Genomic DNA, 23,302 nt, shown 5'->3' with positions numbered 1-23,302 from the left:
GTTCCCCTCCCAACCTGACGAAGAGGATATATTGCAATCCCCGAAACGTTGTGTTATATCATTTTTTAACAATTAACGAAGACAAATGTCCGAAATGCTAATATCCTTTGAAACCTTCCATTGTCAATAACAAACCTTAAACAAAGAGTATACATTTAAGATAAAACCTAATTGTTAAATACTTTATAAGCAAATTACTATGATGAAAATGTTAAATTTTAGAATTTATTTATATTTTTTAATATACCTACTTGTTATGGTGTGGTTAGAATCTTTAATTTCGTATTCCCAAATATCTACCATAAGATGACTTTTTCGATTTAAAACATTTTGGCCAAATGGTGAGGACACTTCGTACGAGAACGGTTCTCACCGAACTACGGAGTTTTGGCCACGAGTCAAAGAACGAGTCTTTTAGAGAAATGAGCATACGCCGAGTGAATTAGTGTTTTTTGTTGGCCTCGAATCGTATTAATAATTTATACAACTACCAATAAAACAAACTTGTAAACTTACTAATCGGCGCACGCTTACGCCGATAAAAAAAAATTAATTTCATTAACATATTTTTACATATCCTCTTCTATATGGTTTGAAAATGAGATTAGTTGTTGTTTCTTAAGAATTATGGTTTTGCTTGGCACTTGTTGTTTCGTATAATTTAATTGTATGTTGTACGACTTAATAGATAAACCTGAATGCCACAGTTTATATACTGTATATAGCAGGTTCTCTAATTTTGTTATAAATTGGTTTTTTTGTGCCAGATGATAATTTAACAGCCATGTTAAAGCAAAAAAACAATTTTGTTGTAAATTAATTCGCGCTTGTTTGTATTTGTGGTATTTTTAGTAGAAATTATAAATTAGAGGTCTGTACTTCGTGCTTACTTCCTAAAAAAAAAGATTTATAACATGTAAAATGGTCTGACAAATATTATTATTATGTAATAAATAAATATCTTACTCTTTTTACGTTCCCTAAATTATTATTTACTGTATGTTTAGAATTTATGTACCTACCAGGACACCGTCTGATAAAATACATTGCTATAAAATCAGAACTTGAGGTTAGGGCCAAGTTAGGATAGGTTATCAATTGCACTCAAGTAGTGTGCAGCCCGCAGCTCTGCTCGCCTGTTCGGTGACAATGCAGTGAACCCCTACAGTAGCAGTGAGTAGCAGAGAGTAGCAGAGTAGCGAGCGGAGTAGCTGCGCGATCAGCTGTGTCGATGACAGTGTCCGGGAGACATTGTCCTCATCTGGCCACGTGATTGGTCTGGCGGGGGGGGAGGGGCGGGGCGACACCCTCCATACTCCATACTGTCCTCACTGTGCCATCTCCACTCCACTCCCTCCATATCGCACCTCACCATCACACCTCTCAGGTGCTTTACACTGACCATCAGATTCATGTGCTTGGCCTATGAGTTGTTTGTTCTTTAAAATCAAACCAAAGTGCTAAACCCTCTATTAGCAGATAAGCACAATCCCTCACCTTTTGTTTTTTGAAAAAGTTGCAAGATTCAAACGCTTCTTTTCTAGGATTAGCCTGTTCAGAAACTGATATGCTACAATTAATAGCTTACATTTCATATTGTCCCTTTATATTACATTTGTTTAATGTATCAATGTATACATAATACTTGAAAGTAATTATGCTGTTATGCTTCCTTTAAAATTAATTGGCGATTTGCAATGCTCCTCAATTTTATCGAGCCTGCAATATAGTAAGATTAATTGCATTGCATTCTTGAATTGTGTTGTAGGCTACGTTTTATATATAAGACTTGGCGAATGTTAAATTTGAATATAGCCTAGTACTGTAATTTCCTATTGTTGAATTTGTTACCTCTACTTTTGATTAGGATTGTAAATGGGGTTGGTGACAGATAATAATAAAATAAATCGTTAAATCACAGAATGGCTTAAAGTCGGTGAAGTTCTTAGTAGTTTCAGAACCATAAATATATTTGAACTTAAGGCATAGCCTATTATCACAGTAGTAGATCACCGGTGTTGGCATTTTTTTCATTTGTTTGTACGTTTTTAAGCAAATTTACAAACTTTCTGGTTGGTTATAAACTGAAAACAGTCAAAGATATGTAAATATTAAATTTATAAATTTATAGGCTGCTAGCCTATATGACAATTGTTCAGCTCAAAATGCCCTAGATATATTTTATGGACATTTCCAAAGTAAGAAACTACACCTGGTACCTATCACATCAATAATATATATTTGTGAGGGAAAGGTAAATAAGAAGCCATTGTAACGGTGTCGCAGCTTATATTTCATCTATATGTTACAAGTACAAATACTCGATGTGCTGCACCGAGAGGGACACAGTCGGACATTACACATCCTTATCACACGAAGCATGTCCAGGGCCAAAGAGCGACGATAAGGCCGATCTCGAGCCTCAAAACAAAAAAGAAACTCTGACAAAACAAGTTCTCTCTGATTTACATAGTTTATTCATTTCTTGCCGTTTTCTTTGTAGCCCATTGTTTTTACGGCCAACAATGGGCGCAGCTGCACACTCGGTGCACTATTGTTCTTCAGGCGGCGTTATAAAAGGTTCGGAAACAACTTAATATATTATCCCACTACATGCTGGTACTCTAAACAATAACGTACTAGTGTGGGTTTCACCAATAGAGGAAATGTACACAATTACTCTTGTTGTCGTCAGAGAGTTTTATTCAACATTTTCAATATCAACATGAATTACAGTTTAGGCTACTAATGTATTTTGACATTGTATATTTCCATATTAATATTGTATACAACTAAACTGTTGTATTATTGTATTGTAATTCGTATCTCTGACACTACTTTGGCCTTGGACAATTTCACAACAATACATCACATTGCCTTTAAATGTACAAATACAGGCCTAATGTTACGTATATTTACAATGCGACCGTCGTATAAGTTATTATTTTACAATGCAGTATAATACGTACAATAATATACTTCCCTTGCAACAAACACACAGATTGCTTCGTTGTCCCGTATTGCGTCTTTGTTCGAAACAAAGAAAAACAAAAGATAACAAAACCAACAAAATCACATGAAACAATAAAATTATACATACAGTTTTCTGTTTTGATGAATTTTACAAGTCACTAATTAGTATTTACTCTCACCTAGAACTGAACGGTGTACTCGACATAGTAACGCGTTACTGGTGCAGGGCGGCCTAAAGCCACATAATCTAACCACAGAATAATGAAACCGTTGTCATTAGTCTACCTGTGATCTAGCTCAGGACTGTTCAGCTAAATTTATAAAGGAAGTATCGCTGTCTTTCGTACAATTAAATAAAACCGTTAAGGTATTTACAGTAGTCGTTATGTACACGAACGAGGAAGGTATCAGTGCCTTCAGCTGTTCGTTATGGATACTAAACATATTCTAGGTCAATAAATAAGTTAATCTGTGTACATCAGTTCTACGAAACTACGCCGTATCTATGTACAGAAGTCGGTATCGATGTGAGCGTCTCCTCGGTGAAGTCGGTTCTCGGCCACTCAGGATCGTCTGTGGGTGGAAGTCGTCGGCAACGTTCGTCGATGTTCGGGCAAGTCCGGGTCACATTCCTACATTTTAATAACGAAGACAAAGAGGATTGCTGTGTACAGAGGATACATTTATAGTTTTACAATTACGTTTGACCACTCACAATTCCAACGTTATTTCACTTATAGACTACTGGGTTCAGTTTTTGAAATATGGAATAAGACTGAAAATTACAATAATCAGTTTAACTTGCCAACATGCCACTTTAGATTACAACAAAGCTGCAGATTCGTCTGCGGAAATCAAAACTTTGTGGATGAAGTCGATTGCTGAGTTTCAAACCAACCGTGTGGAAAGCTGGAACTTTTGGTTACGGAAGCAGTTTTGTCTTGTGCTCGTCTACAGCAAAGCTGCTTTGATCACCATCCTAGCGTAATCCCTAACACGTTACAATAATGGAGGAAGTCCTGGGATACCCTAACGGGTGCAATTTGTGTCTCGAGCAATCGATGACAGTTTTGATTTCGGCAGACGAAAATAAAGTTAGTAACAACTTTGGCTATGATTAACTATACAATTATAGTCCAAAACAATGTTTAGCAAGCAACTTATATTTTGTATATGTAAAAATGGTTGAAGTGGATTAGTTACCAAAATTGCCAAGAACATAAATCCTTCCAAATTCTTTCGTGGCAGTCGATTCTAGTATCAATACTAAAGCAGTCGTTTTGTAAAGCGTAAATAGCAATTATATATACGATAGAAAATTTAGTGAAATGTATATGAATACTAAAACAACAAAACAGAATCGCTCGGTTTTAAACGAGATTATGTGAACCGGTAACATAGGCTCATATAATAGCCTATTTTCCGAATTGAAATCGCTTAGAAACAATCTTATTATTTATGGATTTCGTTATTGGGTGGAAACCATTGTAGCTCGGAAGGTATCCTGGAAGCTGCAGCGGCAGGTAGTCCGGCGAGCTGGAGTGGCTGGAGTCGCTGGAGCGGTGATTTAGACCTCCGCCGCAGCCAGCCGCACAGCCACGGCCGTGCACCGCTCTGGTGTCACGACGTTATAAACAAAGCCCGCAATATTCGCGCACTAAGTGACATTATTTACGGGTAGTGTGAGTGTGCAGAGTGAGCACGCTAGTCTAGTGTCCGCCCACCGTGTTCTTACTTCCGCACACTCGCCCTCATTAGTTCCCACACCCGCCCCCGCACCACCCTTTATTACACGGTAGGTCTACTCGATATATGACTCAGTAGCTGTCCGCACACTGCAGCCAGGAGACTACATTGTCACTTCGGGTCCCACACCTCACGCCGTACTTCATTTCTCCACGGAGATTTATTTTCAGCAATATTGATCAGCAATAGGGCATTATAGGCAATATGACAAAAATCAAAAATAACAATTAATAAACCACAAGTTCACTTCAACCACTTTTCCATTCATGATTTTAACATTGTAACTACAAATCGTATTCTAAGATTTTTTTTCAACTTCTACATACATCTACTACTATACATTTATTTTATTCGAGTCTCTCCCTTTCAAATACAAATAATTTACTATAAATGTATCATTAAATTACTTTAAAATTACATTGGATGACACTGTTTGGCATAAACCGTGCCTAAAATTAATTTATAAGACAACTAAATGAGGTGTAAATAAATTGTTGACTATTCAGAGAGAGGATTGAAATGTTTAATGTGTAAATCCTGGAAGCGACGTTGCGGACTATCTATCCTCCTGGCACGCGCTCAGTCCTACACCTCACTGGACCGGACCGAACACCCTCGACGCTGAGACGTATTAGGAGCTGCACTCTAGCGGCGAGGGACTGAGATAGTGCTGGGGGCTGCCGTGCGGGGGCAGGTGGTACGCCGCCTCCAGCGAGCTGCCGCCCCCGTCGCCGCACTTGTCTCCGGCTTTGCCGCCCCCGGACTCCTGCTTCAGCATCATCCGACGCCACTTGGCCCGAGCGTTCTGGAACCACACCTGCACAGAGAACAGAGAACGGTGGCGTTATTTACTGATTCAGACGAGAAAATGTAATAAACTTCTAGGATGCTACGCATCCACTTGAGGAAGCACATTGCTACTTAGGTCGAGTACCATGTACTACTGAGGATAACGGATTTACGTATATGTGTATAATTTTGGTACAACGACATTGCGGACACTCGCATCTGTACACTTCTTCGGCTATCATTTCTTAAAATATAAGTTTACGCATACAAAAGAGTTAACACAGAGTGTATATTATCTTGTATGCGTATCCAGATATATTGCAACTGAAGGGGAGAATTTCAACAATCAAAAAGTTTTTTATGTTGCGTTTTGTTGTTGATTTTGTGTTTTGTGGTGTTTTATGTTTTTTGTGTTTATTACAATTAATACATAAAGCTGGCAAAATATATGTAATATTCTTATATTTTCAAATCATCCATCTTTACAAATTAACAAACATATAAGTACCAAACATCTATCGTGACCCACACAGTACGTTAAAAAAATAACACAATATTATTTAATATAATACAATATCAATTGTGATATTTTATTTTATTATAGAACGCTTAAATCAAGGCGATATCGTTCAACTGGGATTATTAAGCTAAATCGTTGAAAATATTACGCCATTATGCAGTTTACAGCCTATTGACTACTATTTGAACTATAAGGTGTTCAGAAAGGTGGTACACACGTATAGATACAGGGTGTCCATAAATTACTTTATCAAACTTCGCCATTTCAGTGATACGTTTGATGGATTTAGCTCTATTTCACCTTCCGCGACGTTCGCGGCCTGACCGAGCCTTTCCACGCTAGGACATCATAAGTTATATGAAGGTAGGACATCATAAAGTTTAGTCCTATATTGCTTATGTAACGTCTGCCTGTCCGTTTGTGTTTATTTGGAATAAAATTATACCTTTCAACAGAAAGAAGGTATAAAGTTAAACTACTTGGTTTAAAAGTAATTGGTCTACTAAGAAACTGTTTTTCAAGGAAGTTTCAGAGCACGATCATACTAGGTTTCAAAATGGTGGTCATACAAAAGTTTCAATCTGTCATAACTCAAGAATGGGAAATTCGAAGAAACTATTTTAAGAATAGTGAAATATGTTTAATTTTAGTGACATATTTTGATACTTGTCTATTGATATATAAGTCTATTTTACTGAGAAAAATAATAATCTAGGAGTAGAGGTTTTACAGAGGGCTATCCCACACTACACTGAGTTATTACAGCTGTTTAACTGTCGGTAATGGACGCAATTACTAGCTCATTGTTATTATTTCCTACACCTGATATATTACACTATATGCTGTTTTGCTGGTTTTACTTATAAATTTTATTTGTTGTTTATGTATTGTAAAAATGTTTTTTGCTTAACTTGTATCCCGACCTGTGCACACCAATGATACTGAGGGAAGCGAAGTAACGATCCACGCCAAGCAATGAGAATCTTGCCCGTGGTTTCTGTCTCTAAGCTCGAACACGAACACGAACACGCTGCGTGTGGCTAAGGTTCAGTAGTAATCTCGGAGCTGAACTTTAGCTTTAGGATAACCCTCGGGTGAGTCAGTGTTTGGGCGCGGCGTACTCACGTCCTGTGCTCACCAAGTGAACGCCACATGTGATACCATCATGTGATATTGTGTGATTGTGTATCAGCAGAGGCACACGCATTGATAACATAACCGAACCTCGGCAGAGGTCATTTATACACTAATGACTTTAAGTTTAAGTGCATTTTCCAAGACGAGTTTTATCATAAGTCACCTAGATTTTATTCATATAAATTAATTTATCGTTACACGGTCAAGGTTCGTTGGAGATTTTAGTGGGAGTAATACGAATAAATAAATAGTCACAAATTGTATTCTCAATCTTGACACGCCGTAGGCGCATAAATAATAGTCATATGAGGTTCGCCCAACGATAAAAACTACTCAAACTGGCGACTTTTAATCTTTTTTCAGCATAGAGCTAAATTCGTGTTAATTATTCACTACATTAATTTTACGATCGCGTTTACAAACAAAAATAAACAGTACATCAAAGGACTCGCCTGCCGCAAAGGCAAAGCCAACCGGAGAACACATGGAGGCCACAAATCATAGGCAAACAAAACTGCAGCTAAGGTGTGTAATAAGCGAGAGTTTGATAAATAGGACATATCGTAATGAGAGGGGAGGCGGCTGTAGGAGTCATTAGGCGTATCAGGGCGAGGCGAGAGGCAGAGGCGCGGGCCGGCACAGAGGCGGCGATCCATCAGGCACCGCGACGCCGTGGCAATTAGCACAGCCAGGCGTCGCGCGCGACACCGCCCCATTCATCATCGCGGCCCCGACGCTGGAATTATCATTGTTGAAAAATGATGAAAATACCTCTCCAAGAAGTCCCGGCGTGAGTGATGGCCGCGGATTCCTCATTACGGGAGAGCCAACCGTTCGGAAAATAATCCAATTTCTCACCTGGTGTCATTTCCGCCCTCGAAATTAGCGCGGCTTTGATCCGAGTCGATTCCGGAACACGGGCTTGGAAGTGGTCTGTGACGCGCTGATGGATGGTATTTGATTGTGAACCCGAAGGCTGCCGGTGTTCAGCTCAGGAATGGGGAGAATATTTCTGATTATATCCTGAGACTGTTGAATTGTTACTCGCCCTGTTAAATCAACAGGTTTTTATGTCGAAGGAGAAGAAACCAGGTTATCTATTTCCTTCTCAAACCGACCCGGTTGGGAAGCAACTTTCAACAATGTTTTTCTGTTGGTTTCAATCAGCGCTTGGATCTCTTGTCTTGTTAATCTGTTTTTATATCAATACTACGCAGATAAATAGACCTAGCCTTGAGAACCTTAATTATTGTATCTAATTAATTTCTACCTTTAAGTATGTAGAAATATACCAAACAAGACTTTTCACGAAACACAAGACTACGAACAGACCACGATCAATATTATATTTGGTGCTCTTCACCATAACAATATTAACTTTATAGAACTTTTTAAAGTGTTCGATTGTATTAATTTCGGTCACATCGTTATTATAAGAACACGAGGTATGACATCATTTAGTTTATAGTTTAAGCCGCGAGGGCGGCCAGATTAAGCCTTAAAGTGGATTTGATCTCTATAATTAGGTATCGTCGATGTGATTATCACTTAGTATAATAACACGATCATGTGCCGGTATGTGTAGGGTGCCTAAAGCACGGGCAGCCTACTGAGTGTGCCCTGACCTGGCGTTTGAGCAGAGAGTGAAGGAGTTGAGGATCCTCTGGAAACGCGATAAAAGAAGGTATCGTCGATGTGATTATCACTTAGTATAATAACACGATCATGTGCCGGTATGTGTAGGGTGCCTAATGCACCGGCAGCCTACTGAGTGTGCCTTGACCTGGCGTTTGAGCAGAGAGTGAAGGAGTTGAGGATCCTCTGGAAACGCGATAAAAGAAGGTATCGTCGATGTGATTATCACTTAGTATAATAACACGATCAAGTGCCGGTATGTGTAGGGTGCCTAATGCACGGGCAGCCTACTGAGTGTGCCCTGACCTGGCGTTTGAGCAGAGAGTGAAGGAGTCGAGGATCCTCTGGAAACGCGATAAAAGAAGGTATCGTCGATGTGATTATCACTTAGTATAATAACACGATCATGTGCCGGTATGTGTAGGGTGCCTAATGCACGGGCAGCCTACTGGGTGTGCCTTGACCTGACGTTTGAGCAGAGAGTGAAGGAGTCGAGGATCCTCTGGAAACGCGATAAAAGAAGGTATCGTCGATGTGATTATCACTTAGTATAATTACACGATCATGTGCCGGTATGTGTAGGGTGCCTAATGCACGGGCAGCCTACTGGGTGTGCCTTGACCTGACGTTTGAGCAGAGAGTGAAGGAGTCGAGGATCCTCTGGAAACGCGATAAAAGAAGGTATCGTCGATGTGATTATCACTTAGTATAATAACACGATCATGTGCCGGTATGTGTAGGGTGCCTAATGCACCGGCAGCCTACTGAGTGTGCCTTGACGTGACGTTTGAGCAGAGAGTGAAGGAGTTGAGGATCCTCTGGAAACGCGATAAAAGAAGGTATCGTCGATGTGATTATCACTTAGTATAATAATACGATCAAGTGCCGGTATGTGTAGGGTGCCTAATGCACCGGCAGCCTACTGAGTGTGCCCTGACCTGGCGTTTGAGCAGAGAGTGAAGGAGTTGAGGATCCTCTGGAAACGCGATAAAAGAAGGTATCGTCGATGTGATTATCACTTAGTATAATAATACGATCAAGTGCCGGTATGTGTAGGGTGCCTAATGCACCGGCAGCCTACTGAGTGTGCCCTGACCTGGCGTTTTGATCAGAGAGTGAAGGAGTTGAGGATCCTCTGGAAACGCGATAAAAGAAGGTATCGTCGATGTGATTATCACTTAGTATAATAACACGATCAAGTGCCGGTATGTGTAGGGTGCCTAATGCACCGGCAGCCTACTGAGTGTGCCTTGACCTGGCGTTTGAGCAGAGAGTGAAGGAGTTGAGGATCCTCTGGAAACGCGATAAAAGAAGGTATCGTCGATGTGATTATCACTTAGTATAATAACACGATCATGTGCCGGTATGTGTAGGGTGCCTAATGCACCGGCAGCCTACTGAGTGTGCCTTGACCTGGCGTTTGAGCAGAGAGTGAAGGAGTTGAGGATCCTCTGGAAACGCGATAAAAGAAGGTATCGTCGATGTGATTATCACTTAGTATAATAACACGATCATGTGCCGGTATGTGTAGGGTGCCTAATGCACCGGCAGCCTACTGAGTGTGCCCTGACCTGGCGTTTGAGCAGAGAGTGAAGGAGTTGAGGATCCTCTGGAAACGCGATAAAAGAAGGTATCGTCGATGTGATTATCACTTAGTATAATAATACGATCAAGTGCCGGTATGTGTAGGGTGCCTAATGCACCGGCAGCCTACTGAGTGTGCCCTGACCTGACGTTTGAGCAGAGAGTGAAGGAGTTGAGGATCCTCTGGAAACGCGATAAAAGAAGGTATCGTCGATGTGATTATCACTTAGTATAATAATACGATCAAGTGCCGGTATGTGTAGGGTGCCTAATGCACCGGCAGCCTACTGAGTGTGCCTTGACCTGGCGTTTGAGCAGAGAGTGAAGGAGTTGAGGATCCTCTGGAAACGCGATAAAAGAAGGTATCGTCGATGTGATTATCACTTAGTATAATAACACGATCATGTGCCGGTATGTGTAGGGTGCCTAATGCACCGGCAGCCTACTGAGTGTGCCCTGACCTGGCGTTTGAGCAGAGAGTGAAGGAGTTGAGGATCCTCTGGAAACGCGATAAAAGAAGGTATCGTCGATGTGATTATCACTTAGTATAATAATACGATCAAGTGCCGGTATGTGTAGGGTGCCTAATGCACCGGCAGCCTACTGAGTGTGCCCTGACCTGACGTTTGAGCAGAGAGTGAAGGAGTTGAGGATCCTCTGGAAACGCGATAAAAGAAGGTATCGTCGATGTGATTATCACTTAGTATAATAACACGATCATGTGCCGGTATGTGTAGGGTGCCTAATGCACCGGCAGCCTACTGAGTGTGCCCTGACCTGGCGTTTGAGCAGAGAGTGAAGGAGTTGAGGATCCTCTGGAAACGCGATAAAAGAAGGTATCGTCGATGTGATTATCACTTAGTATAATAACACGATCATGTGCCGGTATGTGTAGGGTGCCTAATGCACCGGCAGCGCCGAGCAGCACTTAGCCGCTGAGTGCTCGGTCATCCCCGGTGTGAACCGGCACAATACCGGGTTTAATTACAGCACCTCTGGGGCTCTACATCGTCCTTGGCATTATCACTCGCTCTGGCTCACCGCTGATTGACACGCGCGACCCTCGCGAGCTGACAACACGAGTGATTAAACCACCCGCTTACTTAATTACACGCTTAATTGCATTGGTATCTTTGCCTGGGAGGAATGTGGGACATCAATTAAATTACATTAATTTTGTGCAATTCAATTGTGAATTCAAAATATTTGAGGAAAAAATCAAATTTAGTTATTTTTTAATCAGGCCTAAATAAAAATGGCTGAAGAAAAAGATTTTACATTTTCACAGCGTGAAGGCTACACGAGCTATAGTTTCAGGCAGTGAGATATTTGATTTATAACATAATTTCGTTACTAAAAATAAAATTTATTTGTCATCGGTAAACAAAACACTTGTTAAAACGAAATCATGGAAAAATCAAATATTGGCATAAAAATGGTAATTTACATAATGAAACCAACAGAGTTTTATTTTGCAAAATATTAATTATTATCGCTTTTTAAATATTTGACACATTACTAATTGCATTTAACTCATGTTATATTTATACTTTTAGGCTACATTTTTCTGTTAATCCAAGAGCACTTTACTGTCAGAAATAAATTAATAAATGGGTCAATTTGTATTAATATTGAGGATACGATGTTATCTTGCAAACACCTGCTGCGATCGTAGTAAATAATAAACTTGAAGGATTGATTGGCACATTTGTTTATAACGATATCTGAGGACGAGGATTGACATAACCACTGCTCTCCGACATACAGAAGCCCGGGTGTAGTCAGGCCCGCTGCCACAACAGAAAAGAGCCCGACTTATATTTAATGTCCCCGGTTCCACAATTTATCGCCGCGCCGTATTTATTGCCGGTGCACATCTGCAACGAACCCGCTCCGCTGCCAAAATCAAAATATCGCCGGCACTCCCGGCCTTTATAGCGTTCTCATTGCTCGTGGGTGGAGTCTGCTGCAGTATTCCAAGGGAAATGGACTTTCAAAGCTGTAAACACTTTTTCTCGTTCATTCCACTTTTTCATTTTGGAAACTGTATCCTATCCTCCAATATCGTTCCTCTGTATTACTTTCTGTATTCGTCCTCCTGATGACATGGGGCCAACAATAATGTTAAATTATGAAACGATGAATGAAGTCAATTATATTAAATTCTTTGGAAAATTCCTGGATAAGGAATTGACCTTGAATGAACATATTAATCACTTGTGTTTCAAGGTGTCTCGTAACATATACGTTATCAGACATCTCTCAAAGTTCTGTCCCCTAAAAGATTTTATTAACTGCATATTATGGAATCATCTTCCCATTGAGTATAATATCCAATCTTAGAAATATCGAATCATGTAGAGATGCTTTTAGAAATAACTCATTTCTAACTCTGCCTTCTTTGTATATTTTAAAAACGACTCTGTTTTATAGTTATAAATGAACGCTGACAATCAAAATCAGCATAAACTGAACCTATATGAACATTTTTTATCTTATTCTGTAGAATGTTTTTTTTTAATGTTTCGCCAGAAAACATTAAACATGAATAAAATTCTTGATTGTTTAAATCTAAATTAAATTCACTTTTAACCAATAAAGTGTTTCATGGTGTATAGGATTTTATAGACTTTTTCTTAAATTTATATTCACCTTTAATTTAATTTTTAATTTTAATTCGTTCATGTATATTTTATTTAAACAACAAATCTGTTAATAATTATGTAGGCCATATTGCTACAAGAAACTAAACTTTGTTACTTTTACATTATAATACAAAATTTATTAACTGTTATATAACATTCAAAATCCAAGTTATTGATGTATTACTGAGAAACTAGGGTTATTAAATGTTGCTCATTAACGTGGATTGATACCTTCAATGATCATGTATAAAAATACGTAATAAAGTAAAATTATTTTTAGGAATCTATATTGTATCAAATTGTTCTACTTTGACAATTATTACTGTCCGATAATAATAATCACAATAATCAACCTCAAATCTAATCAAAGATTTTGAATTACATTAAAAATTAGTTAAATGTTGAAAAACGTCAATTGAAAATAAAAATGTTTACGTATTCTTTGTTTGTTACAATTGCACCTTATATTTAGGTATTTGAAGGTTCATAATACAATTTAAATAGTTACCGTTTCACAAAACCTAAAAACTGTTGGTTGTGGAAGGTTTAAGGATAGGTTTATCTTATAACTCGCTATAACATTCCAAGGCCATATTTTTCACATATATTGTTTGCCAACTAATATAATATATCATATTATTTTAAGAGAATAGTTAGTTTGATGGAAAATAATTTCTCCGTCATTAGTACCACCCCTCAAACGTAAATTTCACAATAAAAACGAAGTGTCTCACTAGAGGTTATTTCTAACTTTTATAATAAAACTTATTTTCATTACTTAATTGTATTAACATTCATTAACTTAATTCAGTTCCACGCTGAATTTTCAAACACGTCACCTGCAAGGATGTATCCAAATTGACACGTCATAAATGCTCCGTGGATACCATTGTTTAAGGGGCACAATGCTTTGCAAAAGTCATTCAGGACAGCTTTTATATCATGTAATAATGAAATTACCAAATTTAAAAAAATAAAAAAAGGGGAGCAATGTCTAACTTATTCTTATGTGATAAATTCATTTCATTTTCATGTCAATATTATAACTGATAGATTTGCAGGAATCTATCTGATCATTCCGTAGCGTTGCGTAATGCATGTGGCCAAAGATCATCAGATCCCCACATCGGGAGACTGACCAGCACATCATATATTGCCAGTTATATAACGTTACATCTTGACCACTCCAGAGCTAATCCGACAAATCATTCTGATAATTAATCACCGATCCCCAACGCTGAGCGCTAGAATGGGGGGAAACAAACAAAGAAATGTACTTGGGTATAAAATTTCCTTTGCTTGCGGGTCAGATAAGAAAGGCGATTCTAAGAGTTTTATCCACTGTTTGTTTCTAATTAACTCCGTTGAGACAAACAGCAAAATATTGTTGATGACTGAAAGCTAACAAACATTCACTAATGACATTCACCCACACCTCAAGATCCGTACGTGCTATTTATTTGGGTTGTAAATTACTCTTTACTAGTAATGGCTTACCTTAAGTATGCCCACCTTCATGAGCAACTTGTCTGTGCCAGGATCTTATCAAACAGAATAAGGACGAGAGTAGACACAATACAGGTCGATGGTACTGATAATAAGTGCAATGTTCACAGACAGGATTTGGACTAACTCAGACCCAAAATCCAACGCCTTAGACCGCTCGGCGATCGGCACGGCACGTTAACGAAATAAAACACTTTTATTTATTTTCAGGCGTAGTTCTCAGCTGAATTTGAAACTACTCTTGGAATGACTTCCACGAATAGATCTACCCCTACAAAACTTGAAAAGCTACCCGCACCGCTTTAGTGTTAGTTGGAGTGTACAAGCCCAAAGGCAGGCGCTCGTACAAAAACTTTTTCCCAACACGAAGAAATGTAACAGGGACCAAACTTTATAATTTGTTAACGTTGACTCTGATAAGCTGTAATATCATTCTAATACGTGTACATTGGTGTGTGCGAAGAGTTTTCACAAAATTAAGAAAACAATATTAATGACGGTGGTAGTATGAAATGTGAGTATGATCTTAACCTTGATTTTAATCATATACATACATACATTAAATACAAAGCATTTAATGTCCAACGTGGAAAAATGTACGATATATCTGCTGAATGAATCTTAATGTAATCAACGAAACCCGTTAGTCAAAACATAGTCGGTCCACCACAAACTCTAAAATTGTTTAAGGTTAATGATACGTGAAAACTGTACATTCCTACAACAAGTAATATATTTTTTACATTTATATAAAATATATATTTATATATCTCTCATTTCAATTCTCTTTATGAGACACACTACTTGCATTTGGACTACACAAAACATTAGAATCACATACAGATCGCCGTTCAATGGCACAGAAAGGACCATATAGAATATCCACATGCTACGCGATTAACAAGTGAGTGATAACAAATATCTCTCGTAGAGTAATTGAGAGAGGACAGACGCGAGGAGAAGTAGGCTGGGGCAGGCTGAGCCTCTATATCTGTCAACATTGCCAAATTGAACCCGTCGTGGTTCAGATCAGAGAGACATTCTTCTCCCTAATTACGACGACTCGGAATAAAACACTTCTGGTTCGTTTCAGAGATGAAGGGGACTAGTTCCTTCCGCCGCGCCGTCGCTCGGTGATGGATTACGCGGGAGGGCGGCTAGCCTAGCCTCCACACGCCGAGACATCCGAGTCGACAACAGGCGAGGGCGGACAAAATAATATTGTCACAAGCATCGTAATCCCTCAGCTTACAGGCGTCAATCCGAAACGTATAATTAATTTTAACGACGGCGGACCAGGGAAATATTTCTGGCCGTGTCGTGTGTGGATAACACATGTAGACCCTGTGTAATCGGGTAACCATCGACTTGTAGCGGATCTCATAATAGCTCAGTATAATTCAATTATTTATTCGGATTTGTTTGATAAGACTAACAATGATAGAATACAATTCGGAACGCCTTCTCTAATTCCCGTATACGAAAAAAAGATTAAAAAACATGTGAATGTTAAGTGTACCTCCAATTTTAGACAAAGAGGTGTTCTCAATGTCTTATCAGATGTGTAACTTATGTTATGTTCAGACACGATCACCAATCACAGAGGAGCAACCGAGTTGTCTACACTTAACGTAGCTAAGGGGGAAGTATTTCTAGTTAGTTCTAGTATTTCTATATTGGACTTTATTTTGTGTTCTAGGTGTCTCTATTATCGAAACGATGCCAAAAATTCGTTTTGAACTTCTTCATTGTCGACACATTTTATATCTCTTCATACGGACGTGGACTCCACATTTCCGGAGTCAATTCTGTGAAACCATCAGATTTCAGACGGTGCACTAAGTGGAGGTAAAATTGGGACTAAAGATTTCAATTCTATCCACCATTGCAACCATAAGTGCATCATGTGCAATCAATTATTCGTTTATCAAAGATCGCCATTCAAACAGAACACTTCAAGTTTAGGGTGGAACAGCACAACACACACAAACGTAAGTAATTAACTGTATAAATAAATCTCATTTGTATTCCTGAGGATTTTGCAGATACGGTACCGATACCGCACTCATATTTATTGCAAGACACGGTAACGATGGTGCTCAAAAAAGGTAACATTGTCTGCAGAGCAGGGTGGATGTTATCTGCACGCGATGCTGATATTCAAGTCAGGTGAGGTGAAGATGCGCGCGCAGCTCGGCTGGCCATGTACAGCGCAGTCGCAGTCGCAGTTCCAGTTCCAGTTCCACTGTTCCTGCGGTCCAGCGGTCCAGCTGACGCCGAGTGAGTGACATGCGCCAGCTGATGCGCGCTCACCTGCACCGCACTCATCCCCGGGTTACCGATAAAAACTGGCCCCGCACTCGGCCATATCTGAGAGCCCCGTTGCCTTTTTCCGTCCTCGGCGAAAGAAAATTCAATTATGTGTGTTTCTCAGAAATGGTCCGCCCGGTAATTTGTCGCACTCACCGTACTGATGGCGACCAGCGACATCTGCCGGGCCGCGGCCGAGGTAGCAAACGAGTTCTCTGCCACTCGCAATTTGTCACTCTCAGCCATTTTAACTTCGGCCTCCTGTTTTTCATGAATAATCCTCCTACAATGCCTAGTTTCTTTCAGTGAAATATTGGTGTTCACTCAGGATAGAGTTTTCTTCATTTATTATTTGAACAATGACTTAATACGCTACTGATCAAAAGTTGATATTCGGAGAGACACTCAGAACTCCCTATCGAGACACAATACCATATGTGAATAATTTTAACAGAATAAAGATTTGTTCTTAACAATGTCTTTAGAATAAAAATAAACGACTAAGAACTAGAAATATTACGTGACTGATTGACCAAGTTAAACGTATACCCAGCGACATCGGCAAAAATGTCCTACATGTTTACTATTTTCAATGAAGGCATAAAGGGAGTTTCAGACCAAATGTAAATTCTTATAGATAACTTATTCCAATGTTATAAAAAATTGAGAAAATTGTACTTCGAATTAAACAGAACAAACACTGAAATAGATTGTAATCTTAAACATTTAACCAACTTAATAGTATGGATTTATAAAAGTTGAAAGAGCAATTTAAACTGACAACTTCCTAACAGTGTTTATCACATGGCCTTCATTTGTATGCAAAATAATGACGTTAAACGCAAAAAGGTGCGAAGGTAATATGTATTATTTAGCTGTGACCGATGTAACAGGAGGTTAGAGCAGCAACGCGGAAGACGGTGAGAAGGTGACGCAAGAGACACGTGTGTGACGGGGTGCGGCGGCGAACCATTGACGAGGTAAGGAAAGTTGACGAGACATAGGTAGCACATGGTGCCTGCGACTACGAGGTTAGATGAATTATTCAAAGGACGGACGTGTGGGGCTGGAAACGTCAATAGAGGAAAGATAATCCAGGAGGCGAGATGCAGAGCGAGGCAAAAAGAAAGCGCCATGCCGTCGTGCTGAGTCGGCCTAGCAAACAACGGCGCGACTCCATCCGACTGAGAGAATTTAATAGGCAGTCTCTAGCGAAAGGGCCACGCCTGCAGTACTCAAGAAAGAAAACAAAGGGCGTTTTTACTACGGCGGATAAGAATGGTTTCGTTCCGCACCGATGGAATTAATTCTTGACGAGTTGTTAAGAAATAAAAATACGGCGGAGAGAGAAAAAGCTCCGGGAAGAATGCGCACCTCCTTCTTTGATGGCGGAGCCACGACAAATGATTGGAGAATTCGCGGGCCCCGTTGAAATATTAATTACGCGCTTTGTGACAACGGGACGCGACTCGGCGAGCCCAGAGTGAGAGGCGGGCCAGGGCACTTCTAGAGCGGGAGCTGCCCGGACAGGCCCGGTTACGGCGCGGCGTGTTTTGCTCCCGACGATTTCCTTTTTTTCTAGAAGGAAGCACGACATTCCCTCCATAATACAGATCCACCATCCGCATTCCGCTCGCTCCCCATCAATGAAAGCGCCGCCATTATTGAGGCGGCAGCCATTTAAAAACACATATTTCAAGTCTAGTACAGGAAATCCACCTAGGCGACACTAGAGATTGTTGATTAGTAAACTTTTCTAAATAAATATGTAGCAAGTTACGTATTTACTAAGTTACAGTAACTCTTAACTTTATTTTGTACGTGCAGTATTTCAGTTGTAGGAAAATACTAGATCAGCATGTTATAGATAAGAAATGAGTCTTTGTATTAAAACGCTTGTTCCATTTATATATTTATATAACAAGTTTGGAATGTTTTTTATGTTAATGTTGAATTTATTTTTAAGTTCAGTGTACTATGAATATTAATTTCCTTCTTATGACTCACTAACGAATGTATCAGTTATTTGAAAGCATATCTTACACATAAAATTATACGAACTATTATTGTCTTGTATATTAACTGAATAGGTGTTATAATTACAACTTTGCATCTATAAATCTACTATGATAGCAAAAATCAGTGAATTGAACAAGACTACGAATTAAATAAAAATTAGCCAATTCACAACCTATAGCAGGCGAAATAGCTGCATTACGCAATACTTCATTAAGGAACCCTCGGCTAGTCCCTGGTTATTTCTGGGGGTTGCGAAGGTGGAAATTTTGTTGGTCAGGAGCCAACAGTTGGTAAACAAGACTATGCGGCGCCTTCCGTCGGAAAACCCTTCCATAGCTTTCTCTAGCCGAGGCCACATTAGCTGCTCGAGAGCATTTGCAATGGAACTGTTTATTAATATTATATATAACATATTTAGTTCTTACGATGTCTAAAATGTTCTAAATCAGTAACTATCAATTGGTTGACAAAATTATATTTTGCTGTTTTGTGTATTTAACTTAATTAGGAGGAGAAATGAATGTAAGATTCTAATAAATCTATGCTGCTAGACAATTTCAAGAGTATATAGTGTTAACAAGTTTGAAGAGTTTCAATTTTCTGTTTTTTTAATGTCTGGCTGTGGTGTACAAAAAATATTACCTTTTACGTAGAAATATTGTGAGTAATGAATAAAACGTGTGAGTTTTTAGTGGAATTTTTAAACACAAATATTATATAAGTATTATATAAAATTACTTTAAAAAATACTATGATTTGTAGTGTTATTAGGCTTTTAAATCCTATCAAATTCTACTGAACCTAAATATTGAACAGTGAAAGAGGTGATCCTACCTGTAGAACCCTCTTGGGAAGGCCAGTCTTTTGGGAGAGTTGCTTGAGGTCCTTGGCATCCGGGTTGTGGTTGATGGCGAAATACGATTTCATCGTCCTCAGCTGATGGTGCTTGAAGGACGTCCTCATCCTCTTCGTCCTCTGGTGGTGACTTCCGTTGGCCCCTCCCATCCCTGGCGTCCCCGGACCAAATGCCACATCCAGGTAGGCTTCCGCGTTCAAGTCTGGAAAATGTGGATCATCAAGATTTGGCAGGTCATCCGTGGTATCTACTGACACTGAACGCTAAGAGGAGATTTCATTCTGACAACACTAATGATAGAATTCACTGTTACATTACCTCTCTCTTGCAGTAGTAAACCTATTTAGTACTGACACACGATATTTAGTACACGACAGTATGTAAGATAACAACAAACTAGATTGGATAAATACTTCCGTAACCGAATTCACTGTTACATTACCTCTCTCTTGCAGTAGTAAACCTATTTAGTACTGACACACGATATTTAGTACACGACAGTATGTAAGATAACAACAAACTAGATTGGACAAATACTTCAGTAACAGAATTCACTGTTACATTACCTCTCTCTTGCAGTAGTAAACCTATTTAGTACTGACACACGATATTTAGTACACGACAGTATGTAAGATAACAACAAACTAGATTGGACAAATACTTCAGTAACAGAATTCACTGTTACATTACCTCTCTCTTGCAGTAGTAAACCTATTTAGTACTGACACACGATATTTAGTACACGACAGTATGTAAGATAACAACAAACTAGATTGGACAAATACTTCAGTAACAGAATTCACTGTTACATTACCTCTCTCTTGCAGTAGTAAACCTATTTAGTACTGACACACGATATTTAGTACACGACAGTATGTAAGATAACAACAAACTAGATTGGACAAATACTTCAGTAACAGAATTCACTGTTACATTACCTCTCTCTTGCAGTAGTAAACCTATTTAGTACTGACACACGATATTTAGTATACGACAGTATGTAAGATAACAACAAACTAGATTGGACAAATACTTCAGTAACAGAATTCACTGTTACATTACCTCTCTCTTGCAGTAGTAAACCTATTTAGTACTGACACACGATATTTAGTACACGACAGTATGTAAGATAACAACAAACTAGATTGGACAAATACTTCAGTAACAGAATTCACTATAATGCGACGTTACTTATTTATGAGTCTTTCTATAAAGTAACTAACATAAAGAAATTAAAATTTAAGTAAGCTTGGATATTTACCATCGTTATGTGATTGGATGAGCTTTAGCGAAGGCTATCAATTGAGGGGCTAAAAAAACTTCATTTATGTCTGTCTGTCTGTCTATCCCTACTATATCTCGATACGAAATTGGCTTATAGACTTGAATTTGAGGAACACTGAGTTCCATGATTGTGCAAGTTATACCAAGGGATTTAGTTGAACGGTAACGATTATTTTTACATTGATCTTATGATTACCTATGATGGCGACGAGAAAATGGCAGAATAAATACAATCTGTACACAAACTTAATACACCCATAAGAACAAGGCATATTAAATGTAGACTATTATCAACATTGTTTTGTAGTGACTTGATGAGTAGACATTTATTATTTAAAAACTTATATAAAACCCAATGAATGGACAAAACGTTGAATCATGTGACAAGATATGTAGTGAAAGATTTCATGTGTTATGTTTCCTAAAGAAAGACTAAATTTTGCATGAAACTTTTACAACAATGAGTTCTAAAATTTGTTATTTTGGGTTAACTCTTGTTTGTATGATTGTACGTCTGTCTCAGCCAAATCTTTTGTCTACCGGAGGAATGTAACAATGTCTTTCCAGTGCTATTATCAGACTGTCCAACCTCTCCGCAGGATATCTCGACATTGAAATGATCTACAGACTTCAAATTTCGCTTGGAACCTCAGCAAAACCTGTTACTGGACACGTGGTATTGCGTATTCCTACTTTATAGGTATATAAACAGAAATAGTTATTGTTCAAGAAAACTACCCTCTCTTATCTGTATTGATTACTTGTGAAACAAATCTAGAGTGAAATAAACAAACATATATCGACCCAGAAAGACAAAAATAAACCGTGACGCGATGTGGGGGTTGCAGGGGTGGGTTGCAGGGGGTGGGTTGCCACTCGCCAATCGCTGCCGAGTAAGCCGCTTGCTCCGACAGTTGCCAATTAATTTACCCTAATCCGACATGAAAGTGATTGCAGCACAGGCCTAATCTGATTGTGTTTTTAAACACCCTGGGCTGGGATTACCGCAGTAATCCGCAGGTAGACCTAATCAAGTGTACTTCAGCCTCACACTGCTCCTCTTCGTGCGGATTTCGACGCCACTTTTCCGATAAACAATCCAATAATAGTGAACGTTGCGACTGTTGACTGGCCAACTGCCCAATTAAATTGTCCTCGGATAGTTCATCCCCGTAATTATTCACTGATCCCATTAACGTGCTGTGCATTAAGCGTATTACATTGCCTCAGCTCATTTATTTTGCACATCTATTATTGGATTATGTAGAGTTCATATGACCTACACTAAAGCGGAAAATTAAAAACCACATCGAACAAAAAGGCATAAAGGGTATTCCGTCCGAAACTTCCCACTTCTAGCGTCCGTAATTGTTTTGAAATTAGATATCTTTTTAGAATTGAAAACGAATTACTTTGGGATCCAAAATCCAACCATTACCACAATTCTCAAAAATAAGAGATATTGAGACATACTTTTATGTGAGCAACAAGTTAATACTGAATATTACGAAAATATGTGAACAATTTTTAAGATTTATTCTCTTCCTAATAAAAAACTTTATTTTTGAGTAAGGCCTCGCTGTAGTTTCCAAAACACTTAATAACGTACTCATGTCAAAACCACCATCATTTCACGTGGCAAACTCCTACAACATTCCAAATTTTATGGGCTGACAACAACCTGTTCTGAAGTTCATTCCCTCATTAAGTATATATTAATCGGTTTAGAAAATCATTGAAAGGCTCCAATAATAAAGTTTATTAATTTATAGAATCAGTATAAAGATATTAAGTATATATAATATGAAAACTGAAATAATATTTTTTATTGCTTGACCATAACAAATCATACGCTGCCAGTAGCGTTTTTCGTGAACTCAAGCTTAGTACACATTTTTTTCCGAGTTAAAAATTATATAAATATAAGCTAACATATTTGAAAACTTCAATTCATACCAAAAGTATTGCTATCACAAAATTTGTGTACTTAGTAAAGTAATGTTGAATTTCAAAATATTATGTTTTTTGTTCTTCACGCTTTTTCAAATGGTAGAGCTTCTTAAAAATAGAGAACTCTGATTACACCCAAAATGATGTAGCCTATAAATTAAGTAAGCAAAGTTCCACGTTCCTGTCTGTATGAAATAAAAACAATTTATAATCTTACCATGATTACATTTTATAAATAAATGACTTGACTACTTCCACTATTTTAGACATTATTTGAATTATTATTCACTTGTGATTAAAATAAAGCCAATAGATCAACGTACGATTATAAACCGCAGTAAACTTAAA

At 38.6% G+C, this 23,302-nt stretch overlaps 1 protein-coding gene across 3 annotated transcripts in view; it reads right to left on the bottom strand.

The window, feature by feature from the left end:
* Nucleotides 1–2,272: 2,272 nt before the first annotated feature.
* LOC124356761 (LIM/homeobox protein Lhx9-like) overlaps nt 2,273–23,302 on the bottom strand; it is a 120,954-nt gene continuing 99,924 nt past the window's right edge. For all 3 annotated transcript variants that reach the window (XM_046807953.1, XM_046807961.1, XM_046807970.1), the window contains exons 5-6: nt 19,699–19,922; nt 2,273–5,536 (exon numbers count right to left, since the gene is read on the bottom strand). In XM_046807953.1, coding sequence (XP_046663909.1) covers nt 5,351–5,536; nt 19,699–19,922 — 410 coding nt within the window. In that variant the 3' untranslated portion in view covers nt 2,273–5,350. The remainder of the gene's footprint in view (nt 5,537–19,698; nt 19,923–23,302) is intronic.

This window comes from Homalodisca vitripennis, chromosome 1, assembly GCF_021130785.1.
Source record: "Homalodisca vitripennis isolate AUS2020 chromosome 1, UT_GWSS_2.1, whole genome shotgun sequence".
In the NCBI taxonomy this organism is placed as follows: Eukaryota; Metazoa; Arthropoda; class Insecta; order Hemiptera; family Cicadellidae; genus Homalodisca; species Homalodisca vitripennis.
The sequence above is the reverse complement of the archived record's forward strand: the minus strand, read 5'-3'. Positions and strand labels throughout refer to the sequence as shown.